The following is a 27,069-nucleotide window of genomic DNA, read 5'->3' as shown; positions in this document are numbered from 1 at the left end:
TGGGAAACTTGAGGCCATCTCCTGTTTACCACACCCAGGGTCAGAAGTTGAGGGAAAGATGTAAATAAGTCAGTCTCATTTTATCAGTGTTCTTAACTACTTTCTACGTTGCAATGTGTTCTCCCTTCTTTTTAAAATAGGACCTTTTCCCTAATACAATGGAAATGTCAATTGCTTTTCCTTTTTCATTGTTCCATCATGTAGACACATGAAAAAAAAAATACTATTTTAAGAACAAGATGATCAACGTCTACAGTGCATTGAGTGAATAAAAAATTGAGAAAGAAATGAATTGCAAAGAGGCACAAGGAAACTTTTAGAGGTGACGGAAATCTTCAATATCTCAATTGTGGTGCTGGTTTCATGGGTATAGGCATTTCTTAAAATTCAACAAATTGTACGCTTTAAATATATGCAGTTTGTTATACATCAGTTATGCCTCAATAAAGTCATAAATTAAATAAAAACATTTTCACCCATCAGATTGGCAAAATATTGAAAATCTAAAAGTACCAAGTATAAGCAATGATGGGACATGATGGAAACACATACAGTGCTGGGGCAGGAGTGTGTAAACTACAGATGGTTTTGGTCATACCTAGAAAAAAAGATGAATATGGCTATATTTTTAATACCCCCAAATTTCACTGCTATATAGATATTGCAGAGAAACTCACCCATTTCCACCAAGAATAAATACAAGGATACTCATTGTATATTGCTGCAATAACAAAAATTGAAAACAACTTAAATGTCCATCATTAGATAAATGAATAAGCATGACATAGTCATAAAAGGAAACACCATTCAGGAGTTAAAAATGAATAAAGGGGTCTGTATATATCAACATAGATCTTAAAAATCTAATGTCTAGAAAAACACATTGCAGATCGATTGTTCATTATGATAACATCTATGGAATAAAAGTGCAAAATATTGCTGCATGCTATTTATTGAAAAATATATGTAACACATGTACATAACAACATGGATGAGAAAAAATACAAATTCATGACTTTGGGAGAAAAGGGAATAAAATTGGAGACAGACCTAAAAGGGAGCTCAGTTTCATCATCTATTTTTTTCATTTAAAAGATTCAGAAGCAAGTATGGAAAACATTAGTGTTTGTTCATGCTGGTGGTGGATATTGAGTGACTGTTATACAGCAAATGGACTCCCTGCCCCACACACATAGAAGCTAATACTATGGCTCCAGCTTTTGAGAAAAGAAAGGCTTTATTACAAGGCTGGCCAGCGAGGAGACAGGATTTGAAGGACTCAAATCAGTCTCCCTCACTTGGAGCCTGGGGCAAGTATTAAGGGGTTGGATGACAAGAGAAAGGATTTACAAATGTTGGCTTGGCAAGGTCCAGTTGGAAGTCTTCAAATTTGACCACTTACAGTAAGGCATGTTGAGGCAGATTTTAGTCCCAGATCTTCCTGGCCAACAGACCCCTTGCTTTGAAAGAGTGCCAGTGGTCATATTGCAGCAGGTTCTGGCCATGTCCCATCTTCTTGGTTCCATGAGGAGGAATCATTGGTTCTGGATGTTGTTAGAGGTCAAAGCTGTTTCTGTTACACATGCCTGGGCTGTATCACTTGCAGTCTTGGCTCTGTTAATGCCTATAAGCCAATGCAACATTCTGTTACCAGCAGAGTAGGGCCATTTTTGGGCTGGTTTGGCAGTTACATGAAGTTTCACTTTATTTTGTTTTTAAATTATCACCTATAAATAACCCTTGTCTAAATATGAGAATAACATCAGAAAAATCCAAAGTGAGAGACATTCTATAAAATACCAGTTCTCTTCAAAATGTCAAGGTCATTAAAAACAAGGAAAATCTGAGAAACTCACAGTCTAAAGAGACATCATGAATAAATGTAATGTGGTATCTTGAGTAAGATTCTAAAACAGAAAAGGCACATTAGGTTAAAAACTAAGAAACTCAGAATAAATTATGAGCCTAAGTTGGTAATAACATATCAATGTTAGTTCATTAGTTGTGTCAAATGTACCCTAGTAATGTCAAAAATAAAGGAAGCTGGGTACAAGGTATATGGAAACTCTGTGTTATATTCTTGCAACTTTTCTGTAAATCTGAAGCTATTTTAAAATAAAGAGCTTATTTTTTTGAAAAAATCATCACCTATAGTTCAAAGAAAACATCTTGGTGGGGTGTCATGTAGGAAAATACTATTTTGAAGGTAGGCCAGTCTATATTGAAATCCTGGCCCCTCCACCCATGCCCACAACACCTTTGGAACTACTTCAGCTTCCATTTCCTCTTTTGCAAAATGAGAACAATCTCTACCTTGGAGAATGATTGAGACATTAAATAGGAATGCATAAAGCATTTAGCACATAGTAAAGGCTCAATAACAATTACTTATTATTTCCATTTTATTGTAGTTATTGTTATTATTATATATACCAAATGTGTTTGTTTTGATTATTAGGTAAGAAAACCATAGTATCTTTAAACCTTCCGAATTAAAAAAAATAAACAAGCTTCGGTTTGCAATCACTCTGTTAGCACACACCAAAATGTACACAATATCAACAATCCCTTTGATAATATGGGGCACTTTGGAGGGAGGGGAGCTATTAGTAAGTTGTACTAGACTTTATTCTCTTTATTCTTAGGTGAATTTTCCTTACCACTCTTCATAAGTTCAGACCAAAATATCTTCATTACACCACTATTCAGTGAGAGGGAAGGACAGAAAGGAAAAGCTTCGTACAAAGGCAGTAATCTTTCCTCAACTAAATTAAGGAAGAGAAAGTACAACCCTTGTGTGTAAATTTTTTTAGCACAATGATCCTTCTTCCTAGCATACGCGCCCAATCCCAATCACATTAGATCCATCCTGTCAGCGGGGAGGAGGGGAAAGGGTGGTCTTCCTGCTGCCCTTACCTCTCTCCATTTTATCTTTAAAATGAAATATTGTGCCATCACAAAAATCCTGTTTTCACAGAATAGTGCATGAGATGGAAAAATGCTCATGATATAAACATCAGGGAGGAAAAACAGGATTAAACCCTATTTATAGAGTAATTCACATTTTGGGGGAAAATGAGAAAATATTCATGTGCAAAGAGAAAACACTGTAAGGATAAACTCTCCACCCAAAGAGTAGTTAACTGATTGGTGGTATACAGTAAACTTTATTCTGTATAGTTTTTGTGTTTTTCAGACAATAATAGACATTACTTAAAGAGACTGAAAAAGAGATAGGGGAGGTATAGGTTAATTTGTTGTTATGGTTATACATGCTACAAATGATTAATGGTAAACAATGATATGAAGGTGGTTTACAGTCCCAGGAGAGAACTCCTCATGTAGGAATAAGATTCAAGGTGCTCTTCTCCAATAACAATATTAAGATACCATTTTTGAGCTCTCATTATAAGCACATTTCCAAGCTCTTGGCAGGGACTATTTTCATTGAATTCTTAGGCTCTGGGATCTGCCTACCTAGGTTCAAATTCAGGCTTCATCCATTACTATCTGTGCGACCTTGGACAGGTTACTTAATCTCTCTGAACCGCAGTATTCAGATATGTGAAACAGGGATAAAAATAACACTTATTCATGGAATTATTATAAATATTAAATGAACTTATGGAAATAGATTTTTTTTTTTTTTTTTTTTTTTAGTGAGACGAAGTCTTACCCTGTCACCCAGGCTGGAGTGCAGTGGCACAATCTCGGCTCACTGCAACCTCCGCCTCCCAGGTTCAAATAATTCTCCTGCCTCAGCCTCCTGAGTAGCTGGGATTACAGGCATGCGCCACCATGCCCAGCAAATTTTTTTTGCATTTTTAGTAGAAATGTGGTTTCACCATATTGGCCAGGCTGGTCTTGAACTCCTGACCTTGTGATCCACCCGCCTCGGCCTCCCAAAGTGCTGGAATTACAGGCATGAGCCACAATGCCCCGCCAGAAATACACTTTTAAAAATGTCCTAGCATATAATGTGTTCAACAAAAGTTTGCTATAAGTATGCCCATTATGTGGATGAAGATGATAAGGCTTAGAGAAGCTGAGTGATTTTCCAAGGTTGTGTGCCTGTTAGTGGGGAAGCATTCAAACCCTTGTCTTCTCAAACGTTATTCTTTTAATCATTGTACCACAAATTACTTTCACTAATTAGGCACATGAAGCTTAAGGCTCTGCAGACAGTTGACTTGGGCTGGAACTGTCACCAGTAACCTGCATTCTTTCACTACTTTATGTCAGCCACAAAGAAAGAATGTCAAATTAGAAAGGCAATCAGGTTTCATTCAGTGGCCAAAGAAGGGGAGCTCATGATCTAAAGGCACCTCTTCCCAGGCAATAGGGGGTATGGGAGTTTTAATGAGTTGAATGTAGGGGGAGGTATGCAGGCATGTGTAGAGTGGAGTTCCAAGTGGTATGTGCAATTCATGAACATACTTCTCCATATATTGCATGTACACAAAATGGCGGTGATCTTCACTTAGCAGAGGAAATTTTAGTACGATAATGATATGTTAATCATTCAAAGGTAACTAGAGGTCACCTCCTTTGGTCTGCACCAATTTCTCACCAGTCTTGACTTCGTCTAATAGGGGGTCACAAAGGGGATCACTGGATGCTTTTGGCATCCAGTCCATTTGGTTTCTTCAAGCTGTTGTGCCTATCAATAAAGAGATTAAAAGAAAAAAAAAAACAGCTAAAGTTTTTCCACTGCAGGGCAGTTCTGGTGACAGAATTTCTTTTTTTTGTCTCAGCAAATAATTTAAGTTGCTTTGCATTTGAATTCAACTTCAAAATTAATTTAAAATAATTTAAAATAACTCTAAAACTATGTCGAGCCTTCTAGTTCTACCAGAATAAATATGCTTCTTGGGTATATCCATACTGACAGCTGCATTTCTTCAAGAAATGACATGACAGAAGGGTGTCCTCCTAAAATTCAAACTTGGAAGACCAACCGGTCTCAAGCTACTTGTTTGAAAGGATGAGTTATATAAAATGGCAAGTTCTTTATCTTAAAAAAAAAAAAAAGTATTACAAAGCCCCAAGGAGACAACAAAATGTAAAAGAATCTGTTACCTTGATTTTATTTACTGCTTTTTTTTTTTTGAAAGCCAACACTGAGCTATGTATTGATATACAAGACAAACCATTTCTTGGCATGTTTCAACTTGTCTGAAAGTCAGTTACTTTGGTTACAGCTCAAAGGACAAGTTCTCAGTAAAGAATAAATAATGTATTCACATTAATCATTTCCCCAGTGTATAAAGTATGTATCAACTAGGATGAGAGAGAGACTGGCCTTGGGAAGAAAAGTACATACTTAGAACAAGGGTCTCAGCAGATTTCTGTCCTTTGATGAGCTCAGGATAGCTCAGGTAAGCCACATGGAACCACTGCTCAAAAATCCAAAGGACTGGGCTCTCACGCCCCAGCTCAGTCACTGGTTGTCTCTGAGGAGACAGAACCTTCATATTTAACCCTTCTTGGCCTTTGGTCTCCCTCCACAATGGAGGAGTGGGGTGGAAATAAGGCAGTGGTTCTCCAAACTGGTAGATTCTGATTAATGCCCTAGAGGGGAGCTCAGAGCATACAGAGATACTTGGGCTCAAACCCAGATCTATTGCATCAGAATCTCTGGATATGTGGCTTGAGAACCTGCATATTAAACAAGTTCATTAGCTCTTTCTCATACAGTTCTCCGAGTTCTCACCACACACTCTTGTTTAATAACCACCAGAGTGATGATTTCTGATTTCCAAGGTCCAAGCCAAGGATACTGTGGCAGAATAATGATTCCTTCAGTGCCTCTCAACTCCAGAAATGGAAACTGAATGTCAGTAATTACCTCTAAGCACTAGTTTTTTTAAAAATGTATTTTCTGTCTGCTCATATAATCTCCTTATCTTTTTTATTGTCCTTATCTTTGAACCAACAATATCATAGTTGGGAATTAAACGAATTGCAGCGTTGTTTACATGATATCTTCCATTTATTGATTAACTACACTGTGTTCAGACACTAGACTGTTATGTATCATCTTGAGTATTAAAAATGAAATCTCAACGAGTCATTATTCTCATTTCACAGATTTTAAAAAGTAGGTGTATTGAGGCTAACTTGGCCAAAGCCACAAAATTCATGATCAGAAAATTCAGAATTTGAAATCATTGTTAGAAGATCAATAACATGTGCTGTTTATATCACATTATTGCCTCTGTTTAGTAATTGTAGACTAATTAAATATCCCCAACTTGGGGAAATATTAAAATAAATTATTGTATATTCACTGTATGAAACATAAGATAGCTATTAGAAGCATGATTTACAATATGAATATGACTAGGTCAACTATATGTATGCATGTTTTATCAACTATTGCTGCATAATAAATCATGTAAAACTCAATGCTTAAAACAATAGGCATTTATTATTGCTCATTTGTCTATGGGAAAACAAGTGGTTCTGCTGATCAGCTGGGCTTTTTGGGCGTCAGCATTTGGGTCAGCCAGATACTGACTGGTCGAGGCTAGGACAGACAGCCTTGCTGACATGTCTAGTGGTCAACTGGCTATTGGCTGGAGCAACAGGATGATAGATCACGTGTCTCTTCAGTGTCATCCAGCAGGCTAGCCTAGGCTTATTCCCATGATGACTTGGAAAAGTTCCAAGAGAGTGGGGACTGCAAGGCAGCTTGAGACCTAGGCTCAGAATGTGCACGATTTCACTTCTGCCATATGCTGTTGGCCAGAGAAAGATATGAGGTGACTCCAGATTCAAGGAGTGAGAAAATCAACTCTATTTCTTGCATAAGAAAAACCACAACGTCACATAGAATGAGTGTGGACACAGGAAAAGGAATAATAGGGTTATTTTGTTCAATCAATATGCTACACACATGAACGAGAACTGGAAGGCATGTGGAAAATGCAGAGAACTGATGTGTTGGCAAGTTAGGGCTGTGAAAGATTTTTCTTTTTTCTTTGTATCTTTATTATTTCATATAGGTGGTTATAATCCTGTCGGTGTAACAAACAATGTTTGAGAGCAAAAAACAGTAAGAGGAGCCATAGCAAGCATAAGATCAACAACTACATTACTATGCTGAAAGGATTGTATCAATAATTTGCATATCATAAACCAATATAGCCTTCTTCTCTGTAGAGCATGTAGGTAGGTAAAAATGGAAAGAGCCTCAAACTACTAAAGTTAAATAGGTCTCCAAAATATATCCAATGGCTGTGGATCTGAAGTGGAATTTAGCCATGAGATACCCAATTATTCTTAGCACTTCTGCTCACTCTGTGTATTACCAGGACTGGCACCATCTTAGGACTGCAACATTTTAGCAATCTTTGGAATCCCTAGGGAACAATTCTTCCTTAATAGACATGATTTCTGATAATCAAAGTTTTGTCATTTAAGAACCAAAATTTCAAGTTGTTTTAAAAAAGACTGTAACTATTTTAAATAGAAATTATTAGTTAAATGTATAACTTGTTGACATCTTTGTGTTTTAAAATAGAATTGATGGAAAACATTTTAACAGTTTTTTGACAACATTGTTCTTTGCCAGAGCATAACGATATCCTCAGAACCTGTGAAGCAGAGCAGGGTTTCTTTGCCCTTACATAAAATATTCTGAAAATGTCATGCTTTCAAGTTCTTCTTGATGCTCCTTCATTGTTGTTGTGCTCTCTCTTGTTCCATGGGGCTCTAAGTGTGCCTTCTTCTGACAGTTTGTTCCGTTTTACTTGGCTTCTTCTAATATGCTGTCAACTTAGAAAAACCAACCTTATTAGGACTATTTGTCAAGGAAAAGGAATTAGTCTCCGGGTAAGGATCAGGGAACCTCTCATCTGAGCAAGGTACGTGGTCATTAGTGTATGAAAGGCTTGGTGACATATCCTTTGTCTGATTTTTTTTTTTCTTGGTTCTTGCCTGTATCAAAACATAGACAAGAGCTAGGTTGCTGGGAATCTGAAATTTTGGCATGTTGCCAGATGTGAGGGAGGTACAGATATACATGACCTGAGTGAATAAATAAAATGCATCCAATGTGGGCTAATTGTACTTAGGACATTAAATATTCCATAACCTTATTTTGTCAAAGGTCAGTTTTTCAAATAAAGACTTTTTCAAAGCATTAACGTATCTTTACATTTTATTTTATGGTATAAGTGAATTTGTTTATTCCACAGTTTCATTCATTCACTCCTACACTGAGAATACACACACACACACACACACACACACACACACACACACACACAACCTTATCCTCATGGAAATTGTGTTCTTGTTTGGAAGATAGAAATAGATGTACATAATTGTGAAGTCTTAAGACAAATAGTATAACCGAAACAGATCAGCCAGTGTGGAAGTACATAAGATGGAGGAAGAAAAGCACTTCCTAGACCTTTGCATCCCTGTAAAATGTGGTTGATAATATCCAACTAACAGATGTTTTGCTGAGGATTTATTGTGACACAGGGTGAGGTCATATGTACTCAAAAAAGTTTATTATATAGACAATGTGGAAGGCAATCTAAACTAACAGAAAGTATAACACTGCTATCTGAGAGACCTAGCTTCGGAGCTTATTTTCATCACTTATTTGTTGGATTTTTGCTTAGCTCCATTTTTTTTTCTTTCTGAAGAATGGGGATAACTTCTACCTTGCAGTGCTGTTGGGAGAATAAAATAAAATGACACAATTAAAGTGTCACAGGCAGTAGCTGGAAGAGTAAGTGTTCCATGAGTATCAGCTTCTTTCCTCTTTTCCTCTTCACAGAGTGGGTGACAACCGAGCTGGGTTTTGAAGGATGAGTAGGAGTTCACAAACCTAATCATGAATCCCCCACAGGGAAAGTGGCCTTTCAGCAGAGTGAGATATGGGCATTTGCTTCTAAAACTGGAAGATGATTTGTGAAGCTGTTGCTTCCTGGGCAGCAGAGCCAACAACACTTCTCTATTTCTTTATCTGTATTTGATAATGTCGGCTCATTAACCTAGTGGACTTATGAACTCATTGGTGCTACCTCACTAATAAGATATATTTGAGGTCTCATTTCAATCTAATAGTGATGTGGAATTTACCCTGATAGGAAGGACAGGGAAGAAAACATTAGAAATCAATAACATTGAATGACCTAACAGAATTTTGAACATGTGCAAGGGGAAGGGAAATATTTCTTCCACAATCAAGTGCCCAGGGTTTGAAGTTAAATCAGGTGTTACAAATAAGAAGCCTGAGGTCTCATTATTTAGATTAGGTCTGTCCATTCATTCAATGGGTATATATTTATCACCTCTCACTTGCAAAATATTGGGTTAAGAGAACAGACAAACATGAAGATGGCTAACTATGACACAGGATGAAATGAGGGTTATACATGAGAAAAAACTAAAAAGAATGGAAGTGGTAATTTATCTGGTCTTTTGAAGGAAAAGTAGAGTCATGGTGACTCTTGGCCAAGGAGAGAAGCAAAGCATTCTATGTGGAGAGAACAGCATAAACCAAGGGCAGAGGCTTGAAAGCACGTGGCTGCAAAGAAAAGAAAAAGAAAGTGTGAACTGTTACACAAATCATCAAGCCCATTAAAAACAAAACCAACAAACAAAAAGAAAAAAAAATCACTGAGAAGTACAGCCAGAACCAACATAATCTTTCCTTGGAGCCCTCATTAAAAAAAAAGTCATAGTTTCCCTTTTCTTTTTTTTTTTCTTCCCTGTTTGTGACTTAGACCTTTCCAAAGCACCTGTACGCATTGCAGCAGGCACTGTTAAGGCCATGCACCTAAACCTGCAGAACTCACCACACAGGCCTTCAGCATTCTGTCTGTAGGCCAGTTCTCTCTAACTGAGGGCTTCAGGCTGTGAAGAGGGATAGACCAGAAAGGCAGGGAATTTGATGCTTGCAGGAGCCAATAAGAGAAAGGAGTTGGAGGATAAATTCACCTGCTTCCTGCACCTCCTATAATACCTCTGAAGCGTGTTCACGCTATCTTCCAGAGCACCCCAGTGAGGTAGCCCCAGTTGCCTACCACAGGCACCTGCTCATGGATGCATTCTTTATCAGCTCCCTTCATTTCCCTGTCTCAATTCCCCACTCTCTTTTCTGGAATCATCTCCCAAATAAACTACTTGCATTTATGTCCTTGTCTCTCAGGAGGACACTCTCGGGGAGGGGCAACCCCAAGACAGCATTGTTTAAGGCTTCTGGTGGTACACAGGGCAGCAGTGTTGATGAACTGACATGGAAAAGATTAGGGATGGTTTGAGGTAAGACAGCAGAATTGAAGCCGATTTTAAGAAATGGTTCTAGGAGTATTTCCATGTGCTTTTGAACTTTAATTTTTTAAAATTTAATTGTATCTTAAGGAGGATTAAATGAGTTAATTCCTATGAATTGCTTAGGAAAGGGCCTGGCACATACATTTCAACATTGTCATTGCTCTTATTGTTTTTAGATTAGCCCCTCCTCTTGTTCTGGTGTGTGTGGCAGCATGCTCCCTGAAAGAGGTAGACCCAGACAAGAAAGAGGTAGGAGAGGGAGAGATGGGCCTCAGGCCTCACTGATCTTGTTTCCACACTGTGGAGCTGATGCCTGCAGGCAGCTTCTCTCACCTTTGGTGAGACTCCACTTCCTACTCAGAGCTTGTGTTGAGCATGGAACTCACCTTGTATGACAGGTTATGGTGGCCTTGTTCATGATCATTCAATGTAATCACTAACTTCATGTGCTGTACAAAGATTCCCTGTCAAGTTCCCTGTGGGAAAAGGGAGCTGGGGGAGTTGGTAATTCCAGATTTCTAAGTACTCTACCCTCCTGGCTTCTGATTCAGGAAAGGTCTGGGTTTGGAACTGATAATCCATGTTCTTTTATAAGCTGCTCGGGTGATTCTGATGGGCAGCCAAATCTGAGAACCACATTTCTATGTGGCTTTCTTCCCCAGGATCCATATCACAGAGCATTGTGTGTTATAACAGAAAGGGTGGAAGTTTTTTCTGAACAGGGTCTAAGGCTGACTTTCCTTTTCTAACTAATGTCAGAACAAGTGGCGCTATAGCCCCTTACAGGGAGTTTTTGTCTCCACACTTTCAGCAAAATGAGAGGAAAAGTGTTGCTCCTAGAGTTGAGATAAGTGACATTCTGGAAATATCAGAATGTCCTGTTCTTCAGACTGACTCTCTTAATTTGTATCATTTAAAGACTTGGGGATGGTGTAAGAAGGAACTAACATTTTAAGGAAGACATTGGTAAGACATTCTATTTTAAAAATAGAGGCACAGCTGAAGAAAGAAAACTGGTTTTTCTCCGTGTGAGAATGAACAGTTCACATGGCATTTTGGACTGTTCTAAACAGGCCTGCAGTAATACATAATCAACTATTGGAGGAAAGATAGTTTTGTCTTATATTTATGGAGGGGACACTGAACACAGAAACTTAGAATAACTGTACTTGGTACTGCACGCTTCGCTTCTCAAAGTACTTTCACATGAGCTGCTTCATGGTGGCTTCACCACTGCCCCATGGGATACCAGGGCTGCAGCGACTCCCCTTGCAGCCCTGAATCCGAGGGTTTGGGAAGGTGTAAATTAGAAATATAAGAAGCCTCAACCCAGATAAGAGGGATTTTTTGGTTAATAAAATTGTAGAAATTTTGCCAGCTAAATGGATTACCCTCATACCATAGGGATGCAGAAACACCTCTGGCGTAAGACACACTCATCAAAAGAGAGAGGTTTTTACAAATATTTTATAAGCACTCCAATTAAAATAATGCCCCAGATCCCTTTAGACCAACTCCATTCCTTTGCTGCAGGGCATCATCACCACACACATCCCTAACACTGGGGTGGGTCAGGAGCTGGGAGCAGAGTGGGGAGAATGCTTTCAGATGGAATCCTAATCAAGCAGATCATGACTAGGCTTTTTGGAGCTCCATGAAAACACTCAAATGTTATACACTCTACGTTTCATAAACTACATGGGGAGAAACAGACTTTCATCCTCTTTCCTACCCACGCCTCATTTTAAGGGCTGTAATTTGGTCTGGGTTCTGGAGGCATATTGGTTTAACAAGGGTTTTTTAACTCAATTTGTTGAAAAGGAAAGAAAAACCAGAAAGCCATTTTGTAAGTGTTTGATTCTGAAATGTATCTTGCCTGTAGCTTTAGGAGAGAGAGTACATTTCACTTGTGTCATTGTAATTTCCATCAGCCTCAGCTGTGTATTATTTATACACCTCAGCATTGTTATTCCCATTTTACAGGTGAAGAAACAAGTTTGGAAAGGCTAAGAGAGTCTCATCAATACACGCAGTTGGCTATGACACGCCCCCTTCATGGGGAAATGATCAGCGAAAAAGTCAAGTACCTCTTGATCGAATTTACTATTCATATCTCAATGTACTGGGCAAGATTATTGAAAATGGTTTCCATGTTTTTCTTCTTTCACTCTTATTACAGTACTAACAAGATTCTTGTAAAAACTGGACCTCAGGGATTCTTTCTGATATAAAGTCTTAATCCTTAATCATAGCAACAACTATTCATCTTCTGGTTCCATACCAGGCTTTAAGAAATGTGTGTTAGGAACAGCCAAACTCCTAAGCCATCAATTTGCTGATAGAGCTCTCCCTGTTGTAAAAAATAATAGAAGGAAAACAAACAGATGTATCTCTGCTATTTTTGACTAGAATTATGAAAATAGGCATCAGAAAAGTCATTTATTTTCTCTTCTTTAATAATAAGCAAAGACTTATTTAGTGCCTACTATGAACAATGTAATATTGTGTGCTATGCAGGACTGCAGAAAGAGTGAATCTACTCTTCAGCAGTTTATGGTGGGACCACTTTTAATGCCCTGTACCAGAAGAGTAGATATAATCACCAGAAATTATGCAACTGAAATACAACATTGTTTTAAGCTCTAAACAACTGTCACAGAGGAAATGCCCATCTCCCACCTTGTATGTGCTAAACTTGTGCACATTCGCAAGACTGGGTAATGTGGAGATTTATAACCTGGGCTTTGGAAACAGACAACCCAGGTTCAAGCCTTTGTTCAAATACTTACCATCTAGGCAGACTTTGGCAACTTACTGAACCGCACTAAACCTTATCATTTTCATTTGTAAAATGATGATAACAATAGATTCTAGTAGATCAGGTTGAATGATAAATGACATAATCCATGAACAGCGCTTAGGCTAATACCCAGAAACAAATATTAGCACCCTTATTGGAATTAGAAAGGTCCATGGTAGGAAATCACAACTGCCAAATTTCTCCATTACATCGGTGGTTCTCCACAGTTTTTCATTTAAGATCTGAAACATTTTGTTCCAATGCAATCATGTTCAGAAACCTGGGATATAGAGAAAACAGTGGAGTGGGCTGGTTGAAGCAGAGAAGGGATGTGGAACCCTGGTTCCTTTGGCTGCCCCTAGCACACCCTCCCATCTTCATGGTGTGCCCTGGAGCATCTCCATGGAATTCCTGGCATACAGCTTAAAAAACTAAGCTATTAAATATTATGCCTGTAGTTACATTGTAAGCTGAGATGATTTGGTTATTTGAATGTACCATCTATATTCTCACATATACACAAATTTCACCAAAATATTTGATGGTTGTATTTTACATTTTGAACATTGAAAGCCTAGGCCAATATGTTCATATACTTACCTTTATAATTAAGAAATATGTCAGAGTAATTCAGCGTTATGTATTCACTCATATAAGAATGTGTATTAAGCATTATTTATATACCAGGCCCGTAAGTTCCTGGCTTGCACAGTAACTCAGAAAGATTCTAAGTTCCTTTCAGCAGGGACCATGTTTACCTGTTTCACCACTGTATCCACAGAGTGATACAGTGCATGGCATGAGCATGGCATATAACACATACGCCATAAACAATTGCAGAACTGAAATTTTTAGGCGAATGAATGGTTGTCCTTTTACTTTAGAAGATTAACAACTTTCTCATGGATTTGAGAATTGTTGTTTCCTATTGAGGACGTGAGCCCCCAGGTGAGTTTTTTTTTAATACTTTAAGTTTTAGGGTACATGTGCACAACGTGCAGGGTTGTTACATATGTACACATGTGCCATGTTGGTGTGCTGCACTCATTAACTTGTCATTTAACATTAGGTATAACTCGTAATGCTATCCCTCCCCCCTCCCCCCACCCCACAACAGGCCCCAGTGTGTGATGTTCCCCTTCCTGTGTCCATGTGTTCTCATTTTTCAATTCCCACCTATAAGTGAGAACATGCGGTGTTTGGTTTTTTGTCCTTGTGATAGTTTGCTGAGAATGATGGTTTTAGCCGTGATATGTAAAACCTGAGTCGCCTTGTCTCCTGAGTCAAAGTCTTTTTGGGATATTTAGGGAGTCTCTAAAGGGACTCAGCCCCTCCATTGTCTTGAAATATTTAATTAGGACAGAAATGGAAGCACTTAATAGATCTGGAATTATTGCCTGAGATCCAGGGCCTGTGGATGGACATCCAGGAATCCATGGACAGCCCTCCAGCAAGAATCAAAAAGAAGCAACTCTTCATGGACCCAATCAATAGACTGAGTCTCTGAATACTCAGAAATGCCAGTAGTTTCAACAAATCTTTATTTGCTTCAAGCCATGTGCCTCAATGGGATTTCCATACTCCCTGATATTCCAGTGGGGGAAGACTGTTAAATCTTTCTCTACAGGATATGGGCTTTCCTTTTCCTTTTCCTATTCCTTTCCATTCTTTCTTTTTGAGACTGAGCCTTGCTCTGTGGCCCGGGCTGAAGTGCAGTGCCACAATCTCAGCTCACTGCAACCTCCGCCTCCCAGGTTCAAGCAATTCTCCTGCCTCAGCCTCCTGAGTAGCTGGGATTACAGGCACTTGCCACCATGCCTGGCTAATTTTTGTATTTTTAGTAGAGATGGGGTTTCTTCATGTTAGCCAGGCTGGTCTCAAACACCTGACCTCAAGTTATCTGCCCACCTTGGCCTCCCAGAGTGCTGGGATTGCAGACATGAGCCACCGTGCCTGGCCCCTTTTCTTTCTAAAACATGAACAGCTCTTTCCTCTAGAGACAAAATAAAAGAGCATGTAGTATTATCTCTATCAAACAAACAAGCTGGCAAAGGGTATCACTCTCATCCTTATTATTGTTAGATGTTAAATGCTTGGTATGCACTTAACACCTCGTATGCATTCGTTTACAAGTGCCCAATTTTATCGGTTAGGGCAAGTGACAAGACCACATAAGTAGTAATATACAGAACTGGAACTAGAATCCACCTGTTTGTGTTAGTCAGGTTTCAGGCAGGAAATAGCTGGCACACTCAAACAGAGTGATTGAGGGGAGTTTTTTGAAGGGGCAAATTGAAAAGAGGTAAACAAGGTTTAAGCAAAAAAGAAAAGGGAAGGAAGGGAGGAGAGACAGAGAAAGAAAGAAGAGTGAGAGAGAGAAAGAAAGAAGAAAGGAAAAAGGGAAGGAAGAAAGGAAGGGAAGGGAGGTAGGGAGGGAGGGAGAGAAAGAAAGAAAAAGAAGGAAAGAAAGAAAGAGAAAGAAGCTGTAAGGATGGAGAGGGCCACTTCACAGCACCTGTGGCCTTCGCTAGAGGAACATAGCCAACTTCAGGACCCATCGGGGGACTAAGGGAATAAATATCTTGACCTCAGTCTCCTCTCACCCTCTAATTACCTGGCAGTATTTCTTATTATTAGCACCTTGCATTAGGATGCCTCAAAGAAAGGGAGCTTATTGATGGGGTCCATTAGTTCAGCCTGCTGGGACACAGATTAGGCAAGAAAGTGACTCTAGAGGGACAAACAAAAGCTCTCCAGCACAATGTCTGCCTAAAGGGGAGCATGCTTAACCACATATATTCTGTCTGCAAATAATTCTATTTATCCCTCATTCAGCAAATAGTCATTGCTTGGCCGCTCTGTGCTGGGCACTTTGCTTTGGGCTGAGGATACAGAGATAGTAAGATATTGTGTCTTTGAAGAGCTTAGACTCATGGTCTTCAGAAAATACGTCTTGCACATTTTTACCTGCTATTTTAACTACCATTTTCTCTCATTTTATCTCCCAAGCATGACTACATTTCATCCAAAAATCCTAATTTTCTCAATCTTGTTCCACTATATTCCTTAGCTTTTCTTGCATCCCCAAACTTTTCCTTGTACTTACAGTTTCAGTGTAGAAATTTTTAAATAAAATTATGTTTTATCGTCATATAGATGAGTGCTTGCTATGTTGCCTAGGCTGGTCTCGAACTCCCGGCCTTGCCTACCTTATGCTCCAGTACCATAGGCCTGAGCTACTGTGCCTCCCAGCTTCAGTGTAGAATTCTTTCAGACAGATTTGAAGCCTACTGAGGAAAGCTAATGATCTAATAAATCTTCAAGTGATATTAATATTATTTTATCTCATTAGTATTTGAAAAAGAATAGAGACAGTGTTAGAGAAAACAACTTTCTCTTACAAGGAAAATAAAAGATAAGAGGCCTAGAAAGTTCTGCCCTGATTCTATATGCCTGCTGACATCACAATAAATTGCATTTTACCCATGCTAGGAGCTGTGCTCAGTCAGAGAAAGGAAGGCACCATTAAAGATTTCAAGGTTGTTCCATAAGTGAATTGGATGTAAGTGCTCTCACTGCTATAGCTTGAAAGAGCTGAAATTGTTCCTGAAGCAAAATGGAAGAGGCTTGGCTAACTCTCTTGGTCATTTATTAGTATGGCCAAAGTAGCCTTATCTTTGATTACCTCCTTTCTCCTACTGCAATGAAGGAATCCTCTGGCTCTGGATTTTCCTCTCTGTGTTTGCTAAATGCTTAGAAAGCTAGGCCTCCCACTGGCCAGCAGACAGGTCTGAAAGGACCCCTTTTGAGAGGCCAGATGTTTAGAAATAGAAGCTATAAGGCAAAGGAACTGTTGCATTTACCAGAAGGTGTGTCCACCATAGGGGAGAGAAGCTTTTCCATTCAGAGGAAAAAAAAATTTTTTTGAAGTTGTCTGAAGGCCATTGCTCAACTGAAAGATCACAGTTGAAGCTCTGATCATATTAGAAATTAGCATTGCTAATGAGGTTTTTAGAGAATCACAGATTATGTTAATCTTCTTAACCTTCTCTATAAATACTTGACTTAGAAAACATTGTACTTCTATTTCTGATAATCTAATAATGGATAAATGCTATTTTAAAGGCAGTAGCAACAATGTGAATATCATTTTTCAAACAAGAACTATCAAATATTGAAATATCGCTTTATTTTTGTCAGTTCCAATTCTATGATAGAGAGTGGTAGCCGACTGTCTGAGCTATCTGATAAATTGGAAGGTTAGGACAGTCTAAGTGGCTAGCTGACAAGATTATTTCTCTAATGACGAATATATGGGCAAGTATCAAAAAATCAGCTGCTCTATGTGGGCCTAGCTGAGCAAAACCCTGGGAACCCAAGCTTCTAAAAAAACAACTGATCAGTATAGTTTACAAAAGGAGCTTTCCACCATCTTTTACATGGCTTCCAATTAAATCAATATGACACTGAAATTTGCAACCCTTCCAGAATGTTCTTTGAATGAAGAGGTAAAAATAATCTGTATCTGCTATTATGAATGAATCAATTGCCCTTATTCATCTGTTCTCCATTTCAAGGCTAACCTCCTTTGAAAAAATTAGGTTTCTTTACCACCATCTTAAACCTAAATTGTTCTCATGTTGATTCACTGATTTCATCATTCATTCATTTATCCACCAAATCTTTATTGAACACCTACTATGTGGCAGGTACTCTCTGAAACACCAAGGATATGGTATTAAGCAAAACAAACAAGTTTCCCGCTTTTGTGGAGGTCTTAGTAAATGGAGATAGTCAATAATAAATGAACAAATAAATAAGCAAGAAGGTATCAGGCAATAAAGTGCAAAAATAAAAAAAAGAATTACTGGAGAAAGTGAAAGATGTTTTTAAGTTAGGTGGTTGGGGAAGAAAGACCCTCTAAGAAACAGAAAGTAGAACTAACAATTGAATGGCAAAGGAAGAGAGGGCAGGAAAAGAGCTGAGGAAACAATGTTCCACGCAGACAAAATAGCTAGTGCAAAGGCATAGAAGGTGAGTGTGGCTGAAGAGTAGGGAAGGAGAGGGTTGAAATTAAATAAAATGAAAAGACAGATGAGAGGTAGACTGCACAACACTTTAAAGGCATGGGAAAGGGTTTGGGTTTTACTTACTGTAAACTTACTGGACAACTATTGAAGAACTTTTCTCAGATGAGTGATATGATCTAATTTATGCTTTAAATGGCTCAACATGGGTAATAGAGATTTCTAGGGGTAAGAGTGAAAGCAGTGTGACCTAAAGGGAGCCTGTTGCAGTGGTCCACAGAGAGGTGACTGAAGGGTGGTAGCAGGGGAGACTCAGAAAATGTTAATGCTCTATCTCGAAAAAAATATGAGGCAGGAAGAGCTAACCCAACCAGCAGATTAGAATCTGCCTATTAGCCTTAGAACCTTATTTAGTGAAAGTTGACCCAGAAAGCCCTTTAGAGATAATTCAGTAGAAACCCTTCAATTTAAACTTGAGAAAAACAGAGACGTGGACAAATTCTGGGACACACCCAGGGTCACAGAGCAAACCTCTAGCAAACCAAAGACTGAGCCTCATACCTCCTATCTTCCCAAATGTTAAAGTGCCCAAGTCCATACAGAAACCAGCAGGGCCTGAGCGTGGATTTCATGGGCTCTTTCTACACCAGCAAGTTCCAGTCTCTGGTGCAAATCTGCATAATGGGGACAGCTGAGAAGTTACTGCAGGGTCCATGCATCCAAATGTGGATTTGTCATACCCTGTACACTGAATAAATAAAAGTAGAAGTGCCATCATGTTGCATCCAAAGCAGAGTGGTTAATAGCTTAGACAATGGCATACAATTAGGCTCAAATTTTAGCTTTACCAGGTATTGACTGTGTACTTTCAGATAAGTTACTTAACTCTTTGGGTCTTGGTTTTTTCACTTATACCCTGGAATAAAAATTGTAACTCGTAGTTTTGTAAGGCTCAAATAAAATGATATACCAAAAACACCCACTTAGAATAGTACCTGGCAAGGAGGAAATATTCAAGAAATGTTCACTATTATTATGTAGAAGACAGAACTTTTTTCCTTTTACTTGCAATGGGGCTCTTAATATTCAGAGCCAATGAGAATTACTCACTGGCCTCCGTGAAGAAACAATTAAGTATGGTTCTACCCTACAGGTGCATTGCTGGAAACTGCCGCCTCTTCGACCCTACTCTAACTCTGCCCCTTATCAGCCACCTGGAGGAACTGTGGCCTTCAGCACAGGGACACTATTCTTTCAGTCAATCCTTCATTTATTTATTCTGTAAATGTTTACTGAGTGCTCACTTAAATGCGGGGTGATTCTAAGCCTTTTTTTCCCTGCTTCAGATGTGTTCACTTGCTTAATTTACTCCCCTGAGTAACTTCTCTCACTGAAGTGCAGAGATTTGTCAATAAGCAGGGAGGGGTGGCCACAGGGGAGTGGGGAGGAAAAGGTTCCTATCAGAATTTCAAAGGGGCCATGGGGCATATACAGTTTGAAGAATTGGTAAGCACTCCAAAAGCTCAGGCATAGGCAACAAGCTGATCAAAAGAGATGGAAGAGAAAGGGAGCTGGACTCCCTGAGCCCAGTTTGCAGGTGTGTAGTGTAGGTGAAAGCACTGCCTTGCCCATTGTTCATTTCTTCCCCACACCTTCCCACTCACAGCTCTATGAGGCATAAGTGTAGCCATTTTACAAAGGGGAAACTAAGGCTCAGGCGCAGGCCACATGACTAGTAAGTAGGAGACCAGGACTAGAACCCAAGTTGCCTGACTCCTCATTATGGTTTTTTGGTTGGTTTGTTTGGTCCCCCAACCTCCCCCTATCCACCAAGTTGTTACTGTGTGTATAAGAAAAGGAAGAAAGGGAGTAAGAGAGATGATGGTGGTGGCTATGGTATGGTAGTGATAGTGTGTGTGTGTGTGTGTGTGTGCACGCATAAAAGAGAGAGAGAGAAGGAGAGAGAGAGAGATACAAAGAGACAGAGATAGGAAGGAAAGCGAGAGAGAGACAGAGAGAGGGACCTCAAAAAAAGACTTTGGACAACTCCAAATTAACAACAAATTAATACCTATAAAAAATGTGGCCAGCCTATGTGCATTTCAACATTCCTGCACTCAGTGGGGACCCAAAGTAGGGAGCGGGAAGGAAAGGCAGACAGACTTCCTCTCCCTGTGCTGTGGTATCTGCCTTGGGGAAAAATTGTCCAGGATGCCAGTGTGAGAACATGTCACCTGTGGCAGCCTCTCCAAGAATTTGATACAAATGCCCCCAACACACATTGCCTCAAGGTGCTGTGATTTCGGTCCTTCGAAGTAGTCGAGCTGAACTCCTTCCTACAGAGGTTTATTTGAAGAAAAAAGCAGATCCATATCGCACTTAAGCCTCTGAAACCATTTCAATTTTGAGATTTTGCAGGAGACGTCTTTAAGTAACACTCCTGTGACGAGTGAGCAACCAAGTTGTAATCTGTCCCTTCTACAGTTGCCAGAGCCTTAAAAGCCTGTCTTCCAGTACATCACCTTAATGATTATTTATGGGCAGTGTACGAATTTCCCAAATGGGGATTATGCATAACATCTATGCATTTACATTAAAATGAGGGCAATTTATTTAACAAACATATCAACATTTACTTAATCTATGCAAATCTATTCATAAGATTTTATAAAACCACCATTTTTCCCCATACTCTTAAAACACAAAATTCTGGCTTTAAAAAAATCTCCTAGTTTGTTTTTAAGCACTGTGCTTGCAGGAGGAGGGGGCTGGCAGAGTAAAGGGGAGATGGTGCCTCTGTTGGTGATGCAGCCTGCTTGTGCAAAGCAGTCCTGCACTTCCAGTTGTGAGCCAAGAGCCAAGTGTGGGAGCTCACTATGGTGGCAGCCACCTCCCCACCAAGCAGGCAGCGTTCACCAGAGGGGAGTATCAGGTTCCTGTACTCAGCTGTGGGTTGTCACCGTCTAATAATATGACCGTTTTGCCATCTCTCTGCAAATGAGGCTGAAGCTGCTATCTGATTGGTATAACATCTCACTTTCCCTCTGCATTGATTTTCTTCTTCTCCTCCTTTGCTTCATAAAAAGAGGGACAAGTGGCTGGTGCTGTGGACAGAGAAGCTTTATTTTTAGTATGAGACAATCTCTATTTTCTTTCAGGAGAGGGAAGTTGGATTATCAATTCTTTTGTAAATGTGTATGGTGATATTTGCTCCGGTAAGTTTACAGTTATCTTGATTTACAGCTGGCTATGGGGATATGTGTGTGCATGCATGTGTCTCCATAGGCACATTTGGATTGTACACTTTTCTTTCCAAATATCAGTTTTTACATCTTTAGTAATAATCTGTATTTTTCATGACTTTGCTTTCTTGTAATTTGTATGTTTAAACCAAAGAGGCTGTGTTGATACTGAAATGCTTACTTTAGCTGTTTAAGTATGTGCTGGGTTTCTTTGAACATAGTAAGGAAACTATTTAAGCAAACTTATATTTGCTTTATAAAAATGTAATGTCATTCTACCCTACTCCTCCTTCCTTGGAGTGTTTAATATCCTAAATACATTCATTGTGCTGCAACCTGCTTACCATTTTAATTAAAGTTTCTTCATCAGTGTCAGAGTGAGAATTACTTAAACTCCATATACAGCTACCAAATATTATATGTTGTGCTGAACGGTGCTAGTTTTATAAGGTCTTATAGCAGGATGTAGAATGAATGAGCTTCCCCTACGATTGGATGCATGCACCTTTAAAAGGACTGACTTTAGAAAAAGTATTCAGATCACTAAATGAAGTCCTAGCATGCCATGAAAAGCTATAATCACAAGTGGCTGTTGCTTCTCTTTCATCTTTCTTTGCACTGTGTATTTCTGCCACCATCTGTCAGATGCCCAGTCCGGGCTCCTGTGTTTCTATATGTGAAGCTAATCAGGAGAAAAGTTGCTGTTATTAAATTTAACTACTGCAAAATGACTGTCTGGTCACCATTGCTAGAAATGATTTTTAAATGCACTACCTGGTTAGCTGTGTTCTTTTTGTTCGAGAGTAAAAGATGGTCTGAATTCTTCATTGTTAATTCAGAAGTCTGGGGAAAAGTCTTTTAATATAATTATTCCAGACAGGGATGAGAAGATGATTAAATAATTGCTTTAATGGAAACAAACTGATGCTTTAATCTTCTCTTTTTGTTACACAATCAACAAATCTGCATAGTCTTTTTCATGGTGAAATGAGCTGGAGAATAGATTTGTGATGAAAGTTAAAGGCACCGTGGCATGTGAAGCAAGAGGAGGTCTGACTATACATTTTTCAGAGATTTCGAGAGTAAAGTTGGGAATATCATGCAGGCCTAGGGCTCGTAGGCATAGATTTTTTTCAGAATAGCAATTTTTCAGATTTTGAAGTAGTCTTATGACAGCTCAGAATGCCTGTCTGGGAGTGCACTAACCTTCATATCTACTCCCTTTTGGACGTGCCATGACTCACACATGCTGTGCACACTCCAATGAAGCTACTCATTTTGACAAATAGACTGAATTTTGATCAATCTAACTCAGCCTCAAAAATAGACTAATCCCCCAAACCCACCCAAGTTATTATATTGCCTTGTTACTGGTCCCAATAAGCATGTGCCTAGTATCAGTCTTAGATGACAAACCTTAGCTGGATCCAAGTGTATCTTAGCAGATAATTTGTTGAAAAAAAAAACACACAAACAAAACTTTTATCCTTGGGCTGTTGCCAATTACTGCTAAGTAAACTCACCAGCATGGAACATCACCTCTTCCCCTCCGCAACACACGCACATCCAATCCCTCAATGTCCCTTAATATTTTATATAATATATTTTATATAATCATTCTCCTTTCATGGCTGTAACAGGTTGTATGTGAAGTCATTTGCTATAGACAGAGCTTATCATCTTCTGAAGCTATTCAGTAATATAAATTAATGAAACTTGAGGTGGCAGCATGCATTCTGCATGTGAAAGTTATGCCTTTTCCTCCAGTCTCTTAGTTTACAGAAGCGTTAGGGCTCCAACCATACTCAGGCCCACAAAGGAAGAACAAAAAGACATCCGTATCTTTAAAAGGTCGGGATCCTTAGTTTGAGTTAGAGCCAATGTGCACAGTTTTTACAAGTATCACTTCTGAAAGGTCCATAATATCATAACCAGAAAATCTGTCGTAATCTCTTCCAAGGATTAAAGACTTTTGTCATTTGGGGGAAAACAACAAAGGGATTTTTAAAATTTCACAATGAGCTCCTCTCTTCTTTTTAGCATAATGAAGAATGCAAGAGTCATTTCCATTTAGTAAGTACATCCTATATGCCTGGCACTGTGCTAAGCATTTTACATGGCTTATCTCCTTTAATCTTGAGGAGCACTCTATGAGGGCCATAACATTACCTCCCCATTTTACAGATGAGAAAATGGAGACATAGGACAAGTGTGTAACTTACTTGAGGAAACACAGTGATGGGGATGAGTCTCGGAACCAGGCAGGCTCATTCCAGAGTCCTGCTCTTCCTCCCTCCCATCTGTCATTGGTACAATCTACAACAAACGCCAAGACTGAAATGATTTCCAGGGACCTACAGTTAAATATCCTATTTTTCCCCATTCTGATACAAGGTAGTCTCCTTCCTCTCAGACTATGTCTTTATGACTCCAAGCTAAGTATGTCTTTGAAACTGAAGAATATGTGCTTTATTTCCACTCAATTTGAGCAGATACAAAGATATGAGTGTGACTCAATGAGCCCACCTAGGGTAAAATTTATGCAGAAGTGGATAAATCAAGGTAGATCTGTTAATTGATCAAAGTAAATCAATTCCTTTGACCTTCAGTCTTTTGGTCATAAAGTCATAAAGTCAAAATAAAGATGCAATGATAGCTTAGAAATATCAATATCTCAAGGCAGCTGGTCGTCATTGGTGCAAAATATAAAAAGCAATTCTAATGGAATCATTTTTGGAGAGCTTTACAAAATTCTCACCTTCCCTTTACTCACTCCCACAATCTTTTTTTTTTTTTTTTTTTAATTTCTATTATTTGGCTAGCTGGAAAGGGCTGAGGTAGCACTTCAGGTTGAATATTGCAAAGTTTCTATCTCACCTGGGTAATTTAAAAAGGAACACAGCTGCCAATAAGCATGCTGAGAAGCATGACAAAGTCGAAATTCAGAGTCCCCAAATGCGTTCCTTTGCACCTGAGCACTGAGCTCCCCATTTTAAATCCACCCGAGCCAATAAAATTCAGATGGATCTTATAGGGGGAAAATGCAACTGACATAGAATCAATAAGGTTGAAATTTCTCCTCAAGTGGCAGCTTCTGGACGAGAAGCAGAGCATTCCAGTCATAAAGTGAGCCTGTAAAATGCTGCATTATGAGAAAGGATTATGAGTGATGAAAATGTTGCTAGAAGATAGAACCTAGCTCACAACACCTTTGCTAAATTTACCAAAACTCAGAGGGATCTTAAAAACAAACAAACAAACAAAAAGCCGCTAACAAACAAACAAAAACCACTCACCACAAATTGGAAGAACTAAGAGTCAAGTTTTGAAGTGGTTAACAAAATATTGAGTTCTTGGTGTGATCTGCTGTGTCTAATAAGCAACAGCTTTTGAGCTACTCTTGGTTAGGCACCCAGTTAATTAAAAAGAGTTCAGAGTGCAGTACACAATAAAATACATTTCCAAAATGATAGTCATTTTTGTCAGAGGCAAGCTTGGTTAACTCCTCAATTCTGGATTATGTCTTTTTCTTGTTCTTAAAAAAATAATCATAATTGGGTGGTTTAATCAAAAGTGTGGTATTAGAGCAAATACTGACAAATAAATTCAAATCAATTTGCTTTTTCCAACAGCATTTATGAGAGTTCTAAATATACTAACAGCCATCAAATGAAAACTTTTACTTTAATAAAATATATTGTGTTCAACCACAGTGTGCATCAAATATAGACTATCCCTAAAAACTAACCTTATAGACAAGTTTATAAAGTATATCATATTTCAGTCCCTAGCTAGAAGACACTTCTTTCTTCAGAGGGGTGACTAAATTCCAAATCAACAGTACTCAGGATTGTACTCCATCTTGCCTATGTTTCAGCCTGCCCTTTCTTTGGCTACAGATGTGTGTACTTAAACATATTGATCATTAAGCACTTAAAAATTATCTATTAAGTATGGAGAAAGCAGCTGGTGTTAACACATAATTAGTTTTGGACTAATCTTGCATTTTTCGTTAAACATTCTAGGCTGTTGCACAAATAGAGCTGGTGGTCCTGTTACATACTTGTGTAAGAAAATAAGTCAGTGAATATTTTGAGCCTGAAATCAGCACATGAAGCACTAAATCTTCTAGAAGAGGCTCTTGGTCATCAGTGTGTCTTTAAATGTTTAAAGCTTCAGGATTTGAAAATGGAAACACCTCAGTCTCTCCACTCTGCAGACTAATGGATCTGCATAATTAATATATTTTACTGTGATCTTTTTTTTTTTTTTAACACAAATTCTAGCCAAAAGTACTAATGGAAAATTGTTCAGGGGCAACTCCAAACATGTTTTGTTATAGTTTCTAGAAAGCTTACTCACAACACAGGCAATCAGTTTACCATGGAGCTTTGAGTTGGCCAATCTAAGTGGATGATCATGTCATTATTGTCTTTTGGGGTAAAAGATGTGTTGGGCATAAAAGTTTTCTACTGGTATTCCCCAGGGGACTTATTTAGCCTTGCTTACAGAATATTTATTTATTTATTTATTTATGTTTGAGATGGAGTCTCATTCTGTCTCCCAGCCTGGAGTGCAATGGTGCAATCTCAGCCCACTGCAACCTCAGCCTCCCGGGTTCAAGTGATTGTCCTGCCTCAGCCTCCTGAGTAGCTAGGACTACAGGCGTATGCCACCATGCTCAGCTAATTTTTGTATTATTAGTAGAGGTGGGGTTTCACCATGTTGGCCAGGCTGGTCTTGAATTCATGACCTCAGGTGATCCTCCTGCCTCGGCCTCCCAAAGTGCTGGAATTACAGGCCTGAGCCATCGTTCCCAGTCTTACAGAATCTTTAAACCCTCCCAAATTACCACACATTGTCTCAATGTAGACTTACTGGCAAAGATATAACAAAGATTTTGGGCTCATTTTATTTCTGGTAAAATATGGCTTTCAGAATACATGTGTCAAATATGAATTATTATTGCAAGGACTTCTTAAGTCACCATATTGACATTCACTTCTCAATGTTGAACCCACACATCTTTATCTGGCTTTAGATCTCCATGAGGGAGGAAAACGGATAAGATTTTCCAAAACTTATGACATTCAAACTACCTTCATATGAAATTAAATGGCAGAGGAAAGACATTTTTTTTTAATTGGGGGAAGATTTTAGAAAAAGTCTGGAATGTGGACTTCACTTATTTTTTTATTTAATAAATATTTAAGGATGCCTACCATGTGCCAGGCACCATGCTAGGCATGGGAGATACAATGGTGAGCAAACAGATATAATTTCTGCATTCCCAGAACTAAATGCCTTCATTTTTCCATTTTCTCACCTAAACTTAGTTTCCATTTCATGGCCCAGGATGTGTTTTCTTAAAAGCATAATGGAACTGTTCTAGTAAGGCATTTGCAGGAAATGTGTGTTTTTGGTCCTATATGTTCACACTCAGTGAAGGAACAAGAGTGAATCCACTTCGTTACTGATGTGATTATTGTCTGCTGAAATGGAGTGGTAGGAAGCAGGGAGCTGGAAAAGGTTTTGCAGTGTGCGTGTCTTATAAGCATTATTTATTGCTTCTAGGCATTCTCAGATTTGATAGTCCACTCTCATTCTTGGACAGTATTGGGAGAGGAGAGAAGGGAAAAAAGCTTTGACAGGAAAGAAAAGTAAAGAAGTTAAAGAATAAGCAGAGAAGGTGCCTAAAGCAACT

The 27,069-nt window shown here is 38.8% G+C and overlaps 1 protein-coding gene across 3 annotated transcripts in view; it reads left to right on the top strand.

Moving 5' to 3' along the window:
• SYNPR (synaptoporin) overlaps window positions 1–27,069 on the top strand; it is a 340,575-nt gene that overhangs the window by 148,907 nt on the left and 164,599 nt on the right. The window contains exon 1 of one of the 3 annotated variants that reach the window (XM_009238832.4): window positions 21,138–21,338. The exons of 1 other annotated variant lie outside the window; for it this stretch is intronic. In XM_009238832.4, coding sequence (XP_009237107.1) covers window positions 21,315–21,338 — 24 coding nt within the window. In that variant the 5' untranslated portion in view covers window positions 21,138–21,314. 3 annotated transcript variants of the gene reach the window in all.

Source organism: Pongo abelii, chromosome 2, assembly GCF_028885655.2.
Source record: "Pongo abelii isolate AG06213 chromosome 2, NHGRI_mPonAbe1-v2.0_pri, whole genome shotgun sequence".
Classification (NCBI taxonomy): Eukaryota; Metazoa; Chordata; class Mammalia; order Primates; family Hominidae; genus Pongo; species Pongo abelii.
Note: the sequence above shows the minus strand (reverse complement) of the source record. Positions and strands in the feature narration are given on the sequence as shown.